The sequence below is a fragment of the Myotis nattereri genome (genome assembly GCF_964212035.1).
Source record: "Myotis nattereri genome assembly, chromosome: 11".
Lineage (NCBI taxonomy): Eukaryota > Metazoa > Chordata > Mammalia > Chiroptera > Vespertilionidae > Myotis > Myotis nattereri.
This window is the reverse complement of record NC_138086.1, coordinates 35,393,931-35,409,148: the sequence shown is the minus strand read 5'-3', so window position 1 is coordinate 35,409,148 and position 15,218 is coordinate 35,393,931. Positions and strand designations below refer to the sequence as shown.

The window sequence follows — 15,218 nt, the reverse complement described above, 5'->3', positions numbered from 1 at the left end:
GCTGATGCTGCTTTATGGGGAAGATCTATGTTCACCAGCTGGTGTCTGGCTGCCTGCCTGTATGGACTTTGCTGTGAGGATTGTTCTTGTCTGATGGCTATATGGCCACTGGCTTCAGCAATAAAGACTCATTCTTATATACCCACAACCTCTCATGGCTTCTCCATCTAAGACCTGGCATCCGAGGAGGTCCAGCCCCAGCTAGAGGGGCTCAGACCTGACACCTGTTACTAGTGAGCAGAGGATAAAGGAGGAACTTGGACTAAGTTCCCAGCAGTTAGTACAGTGGGCAGGGTTCAAGCAGGAGCCAGCCCTGGTGTAGTTGAATGGGAGAATTTAGAAGAATACATGGACTCACAGCTACTCAGAACAACTCAGAGCAGCAGGACTCGTGTAGGGCTCCGGCTGTTGCTCTGACAGGAGGTCTGTAAAAATATTTGGAGGTGGGTGCCTTTGCATCTGGGGGAAGCATTCTGAAGGCAACCAAGGTGACTGTGAGGGGCCTGATGAGATTAAAGCTGCTCATCTGGACTCGGTCTGGTGTCCTGCATGCCCTTCCTGGACCCTGTCCCAGGTCATGGGCCTCACTCAACCTTTTACAGTTCTTTCTCCTTTTATTTTTGGTTTCAAAAACCACCTGTGAAGTCCTGTAGTATGAGTCTGTCGCCATGACACACAGTGAGAAGGATTAGGCCTGGAGGTGGACGCCATCTGTGGCACCCGAGAGTGAGCCCCGAGGGAGGCAGGCGAGTGGGTCATCAGTTTGGAAGAAGAGCTCTTCTCAGGCCGTGTTTGATCAGTGAGTTGGCTCCTAGACTTTCAATTGAAGCTGTATGAGCAGAATTGAATTCCAAGATTTATAGTGATTGTGAGGAGCTGAAATAGCTGAGCCGGGACGCGGGAGTCGTCGCTGAGTGATTACAAAGGTTTATAACAAAGACAGCCTGAGAGGTGGACACAGAGGAGGGGTGACTGCAAAGACCTGGAGCAGAGCTTTCTACCTGTGGGTTAATGACAGAGGAGGTAAAACTAGGTTAGGAGATGGGAAGAGGAGACAGAATGGCATTGATGAAAAAAACAAAAACAAAACAAAACAAGTGTAGGGAATAAAATAGAAAAATCCAAGCGCACACTTTGGGCCATGAATATGTCAGAGAAACAGTTCATGGCACAGAGGAACAGGTAGGGGTGAGAAGTGCAATCCTGCCAGAATTGTGAAAGTTAATAACCCTGACAGACAATGGGAGGGCTGTGCATGTCCTCATTTCCAGTGATTTCCTTTCAAAACAGGTAAGAATGAGGCACAGTGAGTAACCTCATTAAACATAAGAGATGATACCCACTGATTCCTTCCAATCCTGTTATAGTCTCAAAATAAATTTTGTCAGATTCAGTTCAAGATTTTACATTGAAAAAGTAACTAGGTCTTGGGGATAGAATTTAAATTATTCTAAAAGTTGGGTGCAAACCATGAGGGATGATTAATCTAAATACACATGAAGTGTACCAGCTATCCTATAAAGCTCTTTATATTAGAGAAAACACTTGAAGTTAAATTAAGAGTGAAAATTAATAATACTAGTAATTGCCTAATGGTTTACATACTGATTTCATTGATAATGTGTTCTCTGATGAAAAACCCCAAGGCATTAGTTGAACAATTAATAAGTAAATAGTTTATAGCAACAATGCTGTCCAAAGCACAGATGATGAATTTGAGCTGTGTAAGGACGTTTTGATGATGATAATGAAAATATCTGAATAAGGGATGCTCACTTTAGAAATAAAATTACAAATCATACTACAGAATCAAAAATGACGAATTTTGTTTGTATGTATACAATGTAACTGCACATACTTGCACATGCACACCCATACATGTATATATGTATGTACATGTACACACAGTAACTATGAAGCCTGTCTAAGAAGTCACCATAACATACTAGTTGTGCGAACTAGGACTTAATTTCTCTGAGCTTTGGTCTCTTCATTTAAAAAACTGGGAATGAGAATGATATTACCTACCTTGTGGGGTTATTGTGAATCACAAGATGAGTTAATGTGTGGAATGTACTTGGGATAGTGCCCGGCATTTACTTGGCCCTCAAGAATATATAGAGCTCCAAGTATAAAATGTAGCATCTTTAGTACACATTTCCTAACATGTAATTTTTATCTCCACTGGTAAGCAATTTTGATTTCTGCCTATCTATATTTTTAAATTTTCCTAAACTGAACAATATATTAAAAATTATAAGACAAATAATAACAAACCTTAGTAATTTATGAACTAAATGTGACACTGTTACTCAAAAGGTAAGAATAAATGTAGATGGAATGATGAATAATCTACAGAGGGTACACAGGTAGGCACAGCAAGCAGTGCGCCTAGATTCCTGCCATCTGATGTGCACTCCTTAACCCCCTCCTGGAGTATGGATGGGATATCACTCCTGTGATTAAGTTACCCCATATGGCAAAGGTGAAGGCATTTTGCTGATATAAGTAAGGTTCCCAATCAGCTGACTTAAGTTAATCAAGCAGGTGATTATCCTGGGTGGGCATGACTTAATCAGGTGAGGCCTAGAAAGAGAGTGTAGAGGTAACAGAGGTCCTACTGCCATGTGTGAAGGGACTCATGGCTGGAACCTGGGAGCAGCCTCAGGAACTGGGAGCAATCCACAGCGAAGAGCCAGTAAGAAAGTGGAGCCTTCAGCCTTAAAACCACAAGGAGCTGGATTCTGTCAACAACCTGAATGACCTTGGAGGAGGATCCTGGGCCTCAGATGCACGGCAGCACTGCTGACCCCTTCATTTCAGCCCAGGAGACCCTGAGCAGTCAAGCAGCTAACGTGCTACTCCTGACCCAGGGACACTGTGAATAATAAATTGGTGTTACTGTAAGCTGCTAAGAAAATGAATATGATAAGGAAGAACTACTTTGTTTTGCTGGGGAGTTAATGGGAATAGGAGTGGGCAGGTAGGTCCATGCTACTCTCCACTAGAACCCAAGGTTCCCACCTCAGTGACCCATTTCGCCTACCCACACTACACTACTGAAACGTAGCGAAGCACAGCAATAAGTTACATGATATTACTGAGTGCGAGGGCTGAGAAACTTAAGAAACATGCTCTCTATAAATATTAGATTAAAAAGGCATAAACAGCTTTTACCATTATAGAGGATAATAGAATTTGAGCTGCTAAATCCCAGGGCTCTATACAGCACAAATTATGTAAACGAACTTAATGGCGTTTTGATAAAACTACAAAACCAGTGCTAGAGAGAGTGAGGAGGTGTTCCTTATTTGAACTTTAAACTTCACACGCTATAGCACAGATGCTTACTTAAATTTTAAAAAATTGAACATGAATGCGAAGAGAGTTATAAAGAACATGAATTAGAGGATAGACTATTAAAAAAAACTTTGCTTCTGATTTAGGGATAAGCAGTAAGTGTCCAAGGACAATGGCTAGATCTAGCTTTATCTACTGTTGTTATTAATCACTAGAGGCCCGGTGCACGAAATTCGTGCACTCAGGGGGCGTGGGGGCCCTCAGCCCAGCCTGCACCCTCTTGCAGTCTGGGAGCCCTCGGGGAATATCCCATGGGGAGCGGTCTTAAGTCGTCAGTTGGACATCCTTAATGCTGCTGCGGAAGTGGGAGAGGCTCCAACCACCGCCACTGAGCTCGCCAGTCCTGAGCCTGGCTTCTGGCTGAGTGGTGCTCCCCCTGTGGGAGCGCACTGACCACCAGGGGGCAGCTCCTGTGTTAAGCGAGATTGGGCTGAAACCAGCTCTCCGACATCCCCTGAGGGGTCCTGGATTGTGAGAGTGCACAGGCCAGGCAGAGGGACCCACTGTTATGCACGATTGGGGCCAGAAGGGATGTGGGAGGTTGGCTAGCTGGGTAGGGATTGTGGGAGGGCTCTAGGGTGTGTCCAGCCCGTCTCACTCAGTCCTGATCAGCTGGACCCTAGCAGCAAGCTAACCTACTGGTCGGAGCATCTGCTCCCTGGTGGTCAGTGCACATCATAGCAAGTGGTTGAACGGCCTTAACATATCATTAGCATATTACACTTTATTTGGTTGAACGGATGACCAGATGACCGGACACTTAGCATATTAGGCTTTTATTATATAGGGCAGGAAAAAACTAAATGAAGCATTAAATACATAAGTCCCAGGTTTCTAGGTGAAAATGTTAGTAAATATCTTAAGGAAATAGAAATAAAAAGCTGTAATGCTAGAAAAACATACAAGGGAAAAAGGTACATATTAGAAATATATTATAGTAGACATTCATTAAAAATTATTTTTATAATACCAAATTTTCAGGGAGATCATAAAAATGGATAAGGAAGGCGAGAATAACAACCATCACATTTTATAATGTGCCCCTAAGATCTAAAGGGGAGACCAGCCTTTGACTTGCACAGAATGATGAATTCTTCTGTAAAGGATTCAATGAATATATTCTCTCCTCAATGTCAAGTGCACAGCCCTTGAAACACTCTGTCACTCAGGGCACCCCCTGAATTCAGAGTGGTGAAGCTCTGAGCTGCAGATAGGCAAAAGAAGAATTGTATAGTCCAGGAACTTCCTCATGTAAAAAAATAAAGAGTGCCCATTTATGTCAAACTTGGTCAAGAAGAGAGTACATTCAAACTTCTTTGAGGCAGGAGGATTTTGTCTCTAAATTATTTGACTGCAAGTGGTGCTATTTTTCTCTTATGTTCCATGGTAATAATAGAACTTTTTTTTCCTTTTTTTAAATGGAAGGCACCATAAAGATCAACTCATGTCAATTCCTACATTTTACTTACAAGGAACCTGAGACACAGAGATTGATCTATGTGCTCAAAGTCCTGCAGGAAATTTATACAGAATCTGCCTGCAGGGCAGCTTGACATGTTTGAATTCCAGGCACTGAAGGCAACAGAGAGACCCGCCCTTTCCTAATGTGCCCCTGCTCATCAGTGCCCATCTCACTGGGTATCCACCCGGCAATCATTTCACGGTCTGGCCAACTCAGCCTCCTAAAGATCCTTCAAACCAATCCTCTTCTTAACTGAAGGCCACCACCTACAATCTCAGTTTCAACTCCCAGATACAACAGGGGCTTTCTAACTTGTCTCTCTACTTTACATGTAGGACTTTATCAGAGACTCTTAATCACAGCTGCCAAAGCCACACTTTAAAAATACAATGTCATGTCCAGCTAGTGTGGCCCAATGATTGAGCACTGACCTATGAACCAGGAGGTCACAGTTTGACTCCTGGTTAGGACACATGCTGGGGGTGGGGGCTCAATCCCCAGTAGCGGGTGTGCAGGAGGCAGCCGATTATTGATGTTTCTATCTCATCATTGGTGTTTCTATTTCTCTCTCCCTCTCACTTCCTCTCTCTGAAATCAATAAAAACATATTTTTAAAAATTACAATGTCATCTATTGCTTACTTTTCCCTCAGGATCAAGTTTCAACTGCTTTGCATCCCATTCAAAGCATTTTAGAAGTTTCCTTCACCCCATTTCTGGGCCTCATAATTCAACTCCCGGGTCAGATGTTTTGTGGAAGGTTTTTCCGGTTCCTGGGTTTAGGCTACCTGCCTGTCCCATGGTTCCCAAAGCTGAGTGTGCAGGTGCTTTGGGTGGTTCATCCCCCTGGCCATGCCCCACTCCCTGCATCCTGCCTGCTGGGACTTGCCATACTTCTGGAATGCAGCCTCACTTTATATACATTTGCATTGATTCCTAACCCCCAACTCTTTTCCTCATTCTCCAAGACCCAAGCAGTCACTTCATCACCCACACGGATGGCCCATTCTTCTGCAAAATGCTCTTAGACACTTTTCTTTCATTGGTCTCCATTACATTCCCCTGCACACTTACGGACTATTTCATCACTGGAAACCCATTTTCTCTTCGGTTCCTCTGAGCTTGTTCCTGAGGTGCCTCTCCCCTGTTCACATCATCCCCTTAGTGATGTTATCATTTCTCATGTATTTATAATCTAACAATTAGCATGTTTATATGTCTAATACAAATATCCCTTTGGGGCCTTATCCAACTGCAATATTTGCATCTCCATTTGGATGGCATATGGCATCTCATAATTAACTAGGTCAAACTGAATTCTTAAAACTCCTCTAAATCTGTTCTTCCCTTAATTTTCCTCATCTCCCAAATGGCACTATAATTCATTCAGTCATTCAATTCATATACTCAGGAGTTATTTTTTTTTTAAATCTTCACCCAAGGATATGTTTGTTTGTTTGTTTGTGTGTTTGTTATTGAGTTTAAATAGAGAGAAAGGGAGAGAAACACTGATTCTAGAGAAAAACATCAGAATCTGCTGCCTCCTGTATGTACCCTGACCAGGGATTGGACCTGCAACCTCTGGTTAAAGAGAGAAAGGACCATCATCTCATCATCCATCTGTTGCTTCCTGTATGTATCTCGACCAGGGATCCAGCCCCCAACCTGGGAATGTGCCCTGACTGGGAATCAAGCCTGTGACCCTTTGATGCTTGGGACAATTCTCCAACCAACTGAGCCACACCAGCCAGGGCTCAGGAGTGATTCTTGATAACTGTCTTGAATCATGCTTACCTAACCCGTCACCAACACTGATACTACCTTCACACTAGATCTATAATCCATGTCTTTCTCCGCATTTAAACTGTCCCCATCCTAGTCCAAGGCAGCAGCACCTCTTCCCTGGACTTTGACAACAACTTCCCATCTAATCCCAGTGCTTTGACTCAGTCTCTCAAAGAACCCCAAGTGGGGGTTTTAATTAAGACCCTTCCATTCTCTTGCCTGAAACCTCCGCTAGATTCCCACCTACTATATTAAAGATTTAATTGGGAAATTAAAACCCAAGCTTTTTTCCCGCACCAGCATCCCCACTGCCTGGCTGCTCTGGCCCTGCCTACGTGCCCACTCCACTGCACTCTCAGCTCCTTCAGCTCACTCTGCTTCAGGCATCTGTGTCTCAGTTCTGTGCAAGAAACAATCTTGGGTGCCTTGGGCACGAATTTATAGGGCTCATTTCCCTCCCTGTCCTTTTTGAGTGCCTTGTCTCTTTTTATACTTTGTATTTTGGCTAAATAGTTGCTTCCTCAGAGAGGTCTTTCCTAAAATACTCACTCCAAAATAAATCCCTACAATTCCATTATTTTTCTTTCTAAGAGAGTTACTTATTTGTTTACTTTTTAACGCTTGTTTTTATTATAAGTTGTGAGCACCATAAAGGCATTTACTATATCCATTTATTCTGACACAGCACAGCTCCTGGCACACAAAGAATGTATAAATTAAAAAAAAAAAACCTAGAGAAAGAATCCTGGGGGATATATATATATATATATATACATATATATATATATATATATATAATGTAATTTTATTTTATTTTATTTTATTTTTACTTTGTACCCCACAATTTACTGTTTGGGGTAGATCAGTGATGGCGAACCTATGACACACGTGTCAGAGGTTACACGCGAACTCATTTTTTTGGTTTATTTCTCTTTGTTAAATGGCATTTAAATATATAAAATAAATATCAAAAATATGTCTTTGTTTTACTATGGTTGCAAATATTAAAAAAAATTCTATATGTGACACAGCACCAGAGTTAAGTTAGGGTTTTTCAAAATGCTGACACGCCGAGCTCAAAAGGTTCGCCATCGCTGGGGCAGATGTTTGCTGCCAGTGAGGTCCCTTTCCTTAAAATTTTCACTTCTTTCTCAGAGAAGATGTCTTGCTTCCATTTTTTAAATATGTGATATATTCAACAATGATAAACACCCAATTACATTTGGGTTCCTGAGGAGTGAGGCAGCTCTATTATTTAATAGAAAGGCTATAAAATAAGGTACATATACCATCTCTCATGACACAGAGTGATATATCAAGTCTTCATAGACAATCTCACACTGTCACTTCCTCCTCTTTTTCAACATATATCTCTTGGAAAAGGAACAGCCCAAGCCAGGCTTTGTGGTACCATGCTCTCCTAATGGTGTCAAGTTCACCTTCTTTACAGATGAAGGAAGAGTTGATAGATGGCAAAAGGCCACATCGTGCCTGCTGGCCTTCAAGGGCCCCTGACACACTGATGTCCGTAACAATCTTGTGTGACAGCAGGAAAATATGCTCCTTGCAGAAGGTTGGACTGTTTTCTTCGTTGTTCAGACTGTAAACAGAATACTGCACTCAACTGCAGCCATACTCCTTAAGGGAGATATTGATGACAAGGAGATCATGCTTCTGAGTGATGGCTTCAATTGACATAAAGGTCATCTCTCCAGAAATTAAACAGCCCTTCACTGTATGTATTATTCACATAAAGAATATATTCATCATGGTTTGGGTTTGCTTTCTAATTCTCTTGTGAAATGCATACAGGCAAATAACTAAAAAGAAAAAATAATTTTCCAAGCATAACAGGATGTCTTGATTTCCCTTGAGGATAATAGTTGACTTTAATTGATATAAATTATATACGAGAGAGAGAGAGAGAGAGAGAGAGAGAGAGAGAGAGAGAGAAATCAAGATTCTTCCAGATTCAAACAAATTCTCATAGATTATACTTTAGTTCAAGTAAAATTAGAGTAAAGGTGAACAAGAAAGTTCCTGAGGCCATTAACAAGCCAAACAAACAACTCTTGTGTCAAGCTTTCTGGTCTGTGAATTTCTAGTCTCTGCTAAACTTAGAATACTCGGCACTCGAGGGAATTTTTGGGAGGATAGCTGCCATTTTACCATTTTCTCTACGCGCCTTCCATCCTACACTCATGTCCTCACCATTCTCTTCTCCGTCTGTGCCATAGGCAGCCTGGGTCCTGATGCTGCTAAAAGTTCTCCACTGGGGTTTGCATGCCTGGGTTCTTGGTTCTAGCTGCACAATCCTATGTCCATTCAACGTCTACTGAATCAAAGTCACCAGAGCTGGAGCCAATAAAGTTGTATGGAAAAGGAGAAAAAAAGCTCCATGCATGATTCTGAAGCATATCCATCCTCAAGAACCATTGGCCTCGCACATATCCAAATTTGAGTCTTGCCTGAATGATAGAAGCGCTCACTAGTGCTTCAAAAAATGATAGCATCCCAACTGCTGGCAACCTTTACTAAAAATTAACTGTGTGTCAGGTAATATGCTAAGAACCATATGCAGATATTTTATTTCATTCATATAATAACGCTATGAGGTAGAGATTATTATCAAACCATTTTACAGGGAAATAGACTGAGGCTTATGGAGTTTAATCAAGTTAATAAGGTGGCCAAAATTATATATCCACTGATTCATGGAACCAGATTACAAAGCCATAGCCTGAGTAAGGACTCTATCAGGGTACCTGACCTCTGGCAAGCAGTCCAGCAGCAGACATCGTCAGTAGCATTATGGGATCCTCATCCTTAGCATCTTGCTCAGGAGTTCACATGCAGAGCTGATCCTCCCCTGCAGCCAATGAGCAGTGCATGCTACACACCCTTCTCTGGGTTTTGGAGGTGAAACAGGAGTTTTAGGGGTAAAATGGGACAGGTTTAGGAAATTTTAGAAATTTTGGAAATTAAGGGGACCAAGGAGGAAACACAGGGCTGCAGAGCAGCAGAAGGTATATTTCCATAGAATGGGGAAGCTGAAAAGCTGCAACAGGTACATTTCCATAGAATGAGGGAGCTGGGAACAGCAAAAGGTCTATATTTACAAAATAAAGGGAAGGAAGCCTTTCATCCACAAGAAGAAAAACAAATCCCAAAAGGAATACTAAAACAATAAGGAAGGAGTGGGGGAGAGGTTCCACCTGTGAGGTTCAACCTTTGAGCCCAGGAGTTACTACACAGTAACTAGGGAATAGTGACCAATCAGAGGGGATGTCAAGGCACCAAGATCTGCAGCCTTTATAAGCTGTAGAGAAAATGAACTCAGTGGGACTCTTGCCCCCTCCCCACATGGGAATCTGTACTTCTTCTTTAATAAATTTCCACCTTCTATACCACCGTCTGTCCATGGATTCATTCTTTAACTCTGGTGGACAAAGAATCTGGGACATTCTGCCCAGGGGAGCACTGTGTGTTCCAGTCCAAAAATTCCGTTTCCGAGAGTAAGATGTCAGTCACCCAGTGTCTGATAGAAAATAGGCTCTAGAGAGCTGTAAGTCTCACACACTGTGGTGGGAGTTTGCAAAAGCCCCTGAAATTTAATAGGGAACAGGGAAACACTAGGTTCCTTCCCAAGCAGATACATTTCATGAAAGCTGCAGGCAAGTTTTGCCTTTGCCAGATGGGATTTCAGCACCCAGAAGAGTTCCTTTTATAACTACGAGGAACAGAGGAACAATGGAGAGTGGTCTGTGGGCTTCCCGTAGCATGGGCAGTGTGGGAAGCTGAGCAGAGATGCTGACCTTCCCCAGGCTAGGGACCTGCAGGGGCTGCTTCGTGGACCAGCTCTTTCCATAGACTTCAACCTTTCTGGTTCACTTTCTGGGGTTTCTCTATACTCCAGATGTTTTTTAAATGCCATTTTTTATTGGTATAGTCAGAAGGTAGATTGTGGTTTTTTACATTCAGTGTCGGAAAGCATAATTGCTTTAGAAATACATTGCACCATTTATTTACCTAACAAATCCTGCAATATTTAGTTTATTGTGTGTTGTCATAGAAATTGCAGAAGAAACAAACTTCAGCGGCAGCACTTATTTTCAACACACAGAAAAGCCATGCTCATGAAACGTAAATATGGCATCGTTACCTGTCATGTTGCAGTACACTTTCAGAGGCCCCAGCGGTCCACTGCCATCAGGATCTATCCAGTAGTAATTTGAAGTCTGGCCTAGGTGTTTGTACGCTTCGCAGGACGGCTCATAGATGGCTGGAAAGAGAAATCCTACGTGAGCACAGCACGGAACAAATGGCTCCCCGGACAAATGCCCCAGGAACACATCACATACTGGCTAACCACTTCTGAGGACTGCATCCTCTTGCTAGAATGAGCATTCTTTTCCTCTACATTTACATTCATGGTTTGGTTTTTACTCTATAAGCATTTCTGTCCTAACAAAGATAATAAGTTCCTGCTATGGTTTTATTATTGGGGAATAGACTTAAAAATCATGAAGTTGTTAAATCGATGTAATGTTTATTGTATTAGGGCTCACGATCATAGAAAAAAATGAATGTATAGATATTTATAGATACCATCTTCTTACTGTAAGGGCTGTTATTTTACAAGATACGTGTTGCCTGCTTTGCTTGACTATCAACTAAGAGATCACACACACACACACACACAGACATGCACACACACATTTTTTGTATAGTGGTATAAATTTCATGAGATTTCTATTCTTCATTTATTTCAGGAAAAAGGAAAACAATGTCCCTGCTTCATTTTGTTGCAAGTGCTTTAATTACATCAAATCTTGTTGGTGTAGAAAGCTGCCATCGATTTAATTGAATTACAGGTTCTTTTTCATTGTTTTCTTTTTTTTTTCTCATGCTCCTGACACATTTTCTCTTCTTGGAGACGGCAACTGTTTTCCAAAGTACAAAATGGACATTTACATGTCACCTCTGTAGTCATAACTTACAAAATATTATTGCAAAAACTTTTTTGATACTTCTGAAGAATTTGAAAGATTGCTGTACAAAATTAAAAATTCTAATAAAAGTCCACATCTCTGAAATGCAAGTCCTGAAGTCTTTAGGTACCATGAACTTGAACTCCTACTCCCAACATCTGCCTTTTGTTCAATTATGGAGTAGGAGATCTGCCCTGGGACTTCCTTTCCTTCCTTCCTCCTTCACCTTCTCCGTGCCTCCCTTTGGCTTTCCATGGTTTCCTCTCGGCAAAGATGTTAGATATCCAATTCTGCCTCATTTCAACAACAACACACTAGACTCAAACAATTCTAAAATGTTTTTATTTGCTTAGTCCTTAATTTCTCCTGCAAATAGTTACTAAGTCCCTACGATGCATTGAGCAGTGGATTAGACTGCACAGATACAGCTGTGAACAACACAGATAAAGGGCTTTTGGAGTAGGATTTGCTCTCTGTGTGGGTATTGCTTATGCAAAAAGTGCTATTGGAAGAGGATGTGGCTAGAAAGTTAAGCAGAACCCATCCAACTTTTATCCCACATAATGATTAATTTGTCCACTTTCAATCTCCCAAGTGTCTTATTTGGATAATACATTATGGTTGTTCTAATTTTGACTACCATACCAAGTGAAAGGCAGTGAGGAAGTATTTTTGAACTTGAAGCAGGAAGAGGTCACAATTAGATGTAGGTTTTGGAAAGAAAGCTCCTAGTAGTTAAATTAGATTCCAGGGAAGTGATTCAGAAGGTCAGGAGAGCATTTAGGCTGTTACTGCCATAGGCCAGTTGAAAGATAACTAGTTCTATCCTATATAATAAAAGGCTAATATGCAAATCAACCAAACAGCAGAACAACGGGTCGCTATGACATGCACTGATCACCAGGGGGCAGACGCTCAATGCAGGAGCTGCCCCCTGGTGGTCAGTGCTCTCCCACTTCCATGGCAGTGCTAGGGATGTCTGACTGACAACTTAGGCCCGCTCCCCAGGAGGAGTGGGCCTAAGTCATCAGTCGGACACCCCCCAAGGGATCCTGGGCTGCGAGAGGGTGCAGGCCAAGCTGAGGGAACCCCCCCCCCCCCTCCTGAGTGCATGAATCTCGTGCACTGGGCCTTTAATATGAGAATATAAGCACAGAGTAGACATGACTGATTCACATGTTTTTAATAGCAATAGGACATGGAGACCAGGTGAATGTATATAGGAAGAGAGTTCAGAATGCCCTAAACCCACAACCTCTGAAAATAAACTAATTAATTATTCATCTTTGAGAACCTCTCTCCAGATCATTACAATTTCTCAGTATAGCTCAAAGTCATCCACAATGTCAAGTTCAAATTCTAAAGTCCCTTCAGCCAAACTGCCATTAAAACCTTTCACCTTTCTTCTCTAATATTTAATAATTAGGTATTCTCTTGCCAACACCCCAGTCATTTTCCTTAGTACCTGATATCTGGTTTATAGCGATCACCCTTTTAATTCACCATCTCATCCAAATATCTCTTCACTTCCCACCAAATTATGCTTTATTATCCAATATTATTCTAGTCCTAAAACATTACCTCCATAACGTTCAAAGAATGTGTAATGGTTCTTCAGTATCTATGATATTATATCTCAGATCAGCCTCTATGCATGTAAGACTTTCCATAATCCAATCGATCTTTCCTGGTATTAGCAACTTGCCAATGTAAACCTTGTACTCTGGTCAGGCGAATTTGACATAGGAGATTGCTCACCCATCCTGGGCTTGCCTTCATCTGCAATATATATACAAGCCTCTTTCTCAATCTATAAACTTTCTTAATCAGAGTTAACTACTGAGGCAGTTGTAGTAAGAGGCAGGGCTCAGAGGTCAAACAGACTTGGGCTGAAATTCTGATTCCATGAAGTGCTATGTGGCAAAGTGTCATGACTTTATTTAGCCTTGCATGGAAAATGGGTATACTGAAGGGTGGTTTGAGAATTAGAGGAAGTAACCAACAGCATTTGCTTAATATTATGTCTGGCCATAGTAAATATTTAATAGGTGGAATTTTTATGATAATTATTAATTCGGTCCCACTCATATTCCTCCTTTCTGAAGGAGACCCCCCGCAGGCAATATGTCTATTTTTCTATACAGTTAAAGCCACCCATTGCTCACTTCATGTACTGTAATACTTAATTATGATAAACTAGGGCTTGATTAATTGTTGATTGAATTTCATATACAAACATTTTATTTCCTTAACAAGACTGTGAATTATCTTGAAGAGATGCTAAGTTGGCTCACCATAAGAAGCACATGCCTATGTATGAAAGCACCATGGGTGAGAAGCATCAGTCACATCTGCATTTCTACGTAAGCATGTTAGCATTTTTTTTTAAATATATTTTATTGATTTTTTACAGAGAGGAAGGGAGAGAGATAGAGAGTTAGAAACATCAATGAGAGAGAAACATTGATCAGCTGCCTCCTGCACATCTCCTACTGGGGATGTGCCCGCAACCCAGGTACATGCCCTTGACCGGAATCGAACCTGGGACCTTTCAGTCCGCAGGCCGATGCTCTATCCACTGAGCCAAACCGGTTCTGGCAGCATGTTAGCATTTTAAAGAGGGCCACACATCTCAACCCAGGTAACTAAGAGTAGATGATGAAGGCAGTGTCTGTGGGGCATTTGGAAAGCAAAACCTCTTCTTTTTCCTTCAAACTATGCTGATTATTCTGCTTGTCCTTAACTTAGGACAGGCCTATAAGCTGTTTTTGCCTCATTGACACAAATGGAAAACCCAATATCTTAGTCAGACTTTATCATGTGTGAAAAATCACCTGCAGAGCTTATTAAAACAGGGGTTCTGCCTCAACCAGGGGATTCTGACTCAGTAGAGAATCTGCAGTTCTAACAAGCTTCCAAGTGATTGATGGTGCTGCTGGTCTGAGCACATTTTGAAAAGCACAACTCTCATCCTGAAAAAGTGAACTCTAGCCCTGGTCCGTGTGCCTCAGTTGGTCAAGTGTCTTCCCATGCACCAAGAGGTCACTGGTTTGATTCCTGGTCAGGGTATATGCCCGGGTTTCTAGCTCGATCCCCAGTAGCGGGTATGCAGGAGGCAGCTGATCGATATTTTTCTCTCTCCCTCTCCTTTCTTCTCTCTCTAAAATCAATTTAATAAAAGAACTCTAGAAAAGTGGATAAATTCTTAAGTTACATCTAAATATAAACAGAAAAAATAAGTCAGTAAAAGGTGATGCAGTAAAATTTTAAATAAAATAAAGCTAGAATGCCACATCACTTCACTCAAGATAATAAAAATGGAATGTGATACCAAACTCTAAATTAAAATACAATGTCAAAAGAACTATACTTGGAGGAATTCACAGAAAAATATTTAGAAAGAAATACACCAAAACATTAATAGTGATTATATTAATAAAGAAAAACACACACACAAAAACAGTGGTTACCTTCTGAGTAGTAAGATTATGGATGATTGCGCTAGCTGGTTTGGCTCAGTGGAAAGAGTGTCGACCTGCGGACTGAAGGGTCCCAGGTTCGATTCCGGTCAAGGGCATGTACCTTGGTTGCAGGCACATTCCCAGTAGGGGGTGTGCAGGA

General features: G+C 41.6%; 1 protein-coding gene across 1 annotated transcript in view; it reads right to left on the bottom strand.

Annotated features, from left to right (window-relative positions):
* Positions 1 to 15,218, bottom strand: part of CNTNAP2 (contactin associated protein 2) — a 1,809,641-nt gene that overhangs the window by 634,179 nt on the left and 1,160,244 nt on the right. The window contains exon 12 of the mRNA XM_081102720.1: positions 10,769 to 10,888. Within this exon, the coding sequence (XP_080958846.1) occupies positions 10,769 to 10,888 (120 nt within the window). The remainder of the gene's footprint in view (positions 1 to 10,768; positions 10,889 to 15,218) is intronic.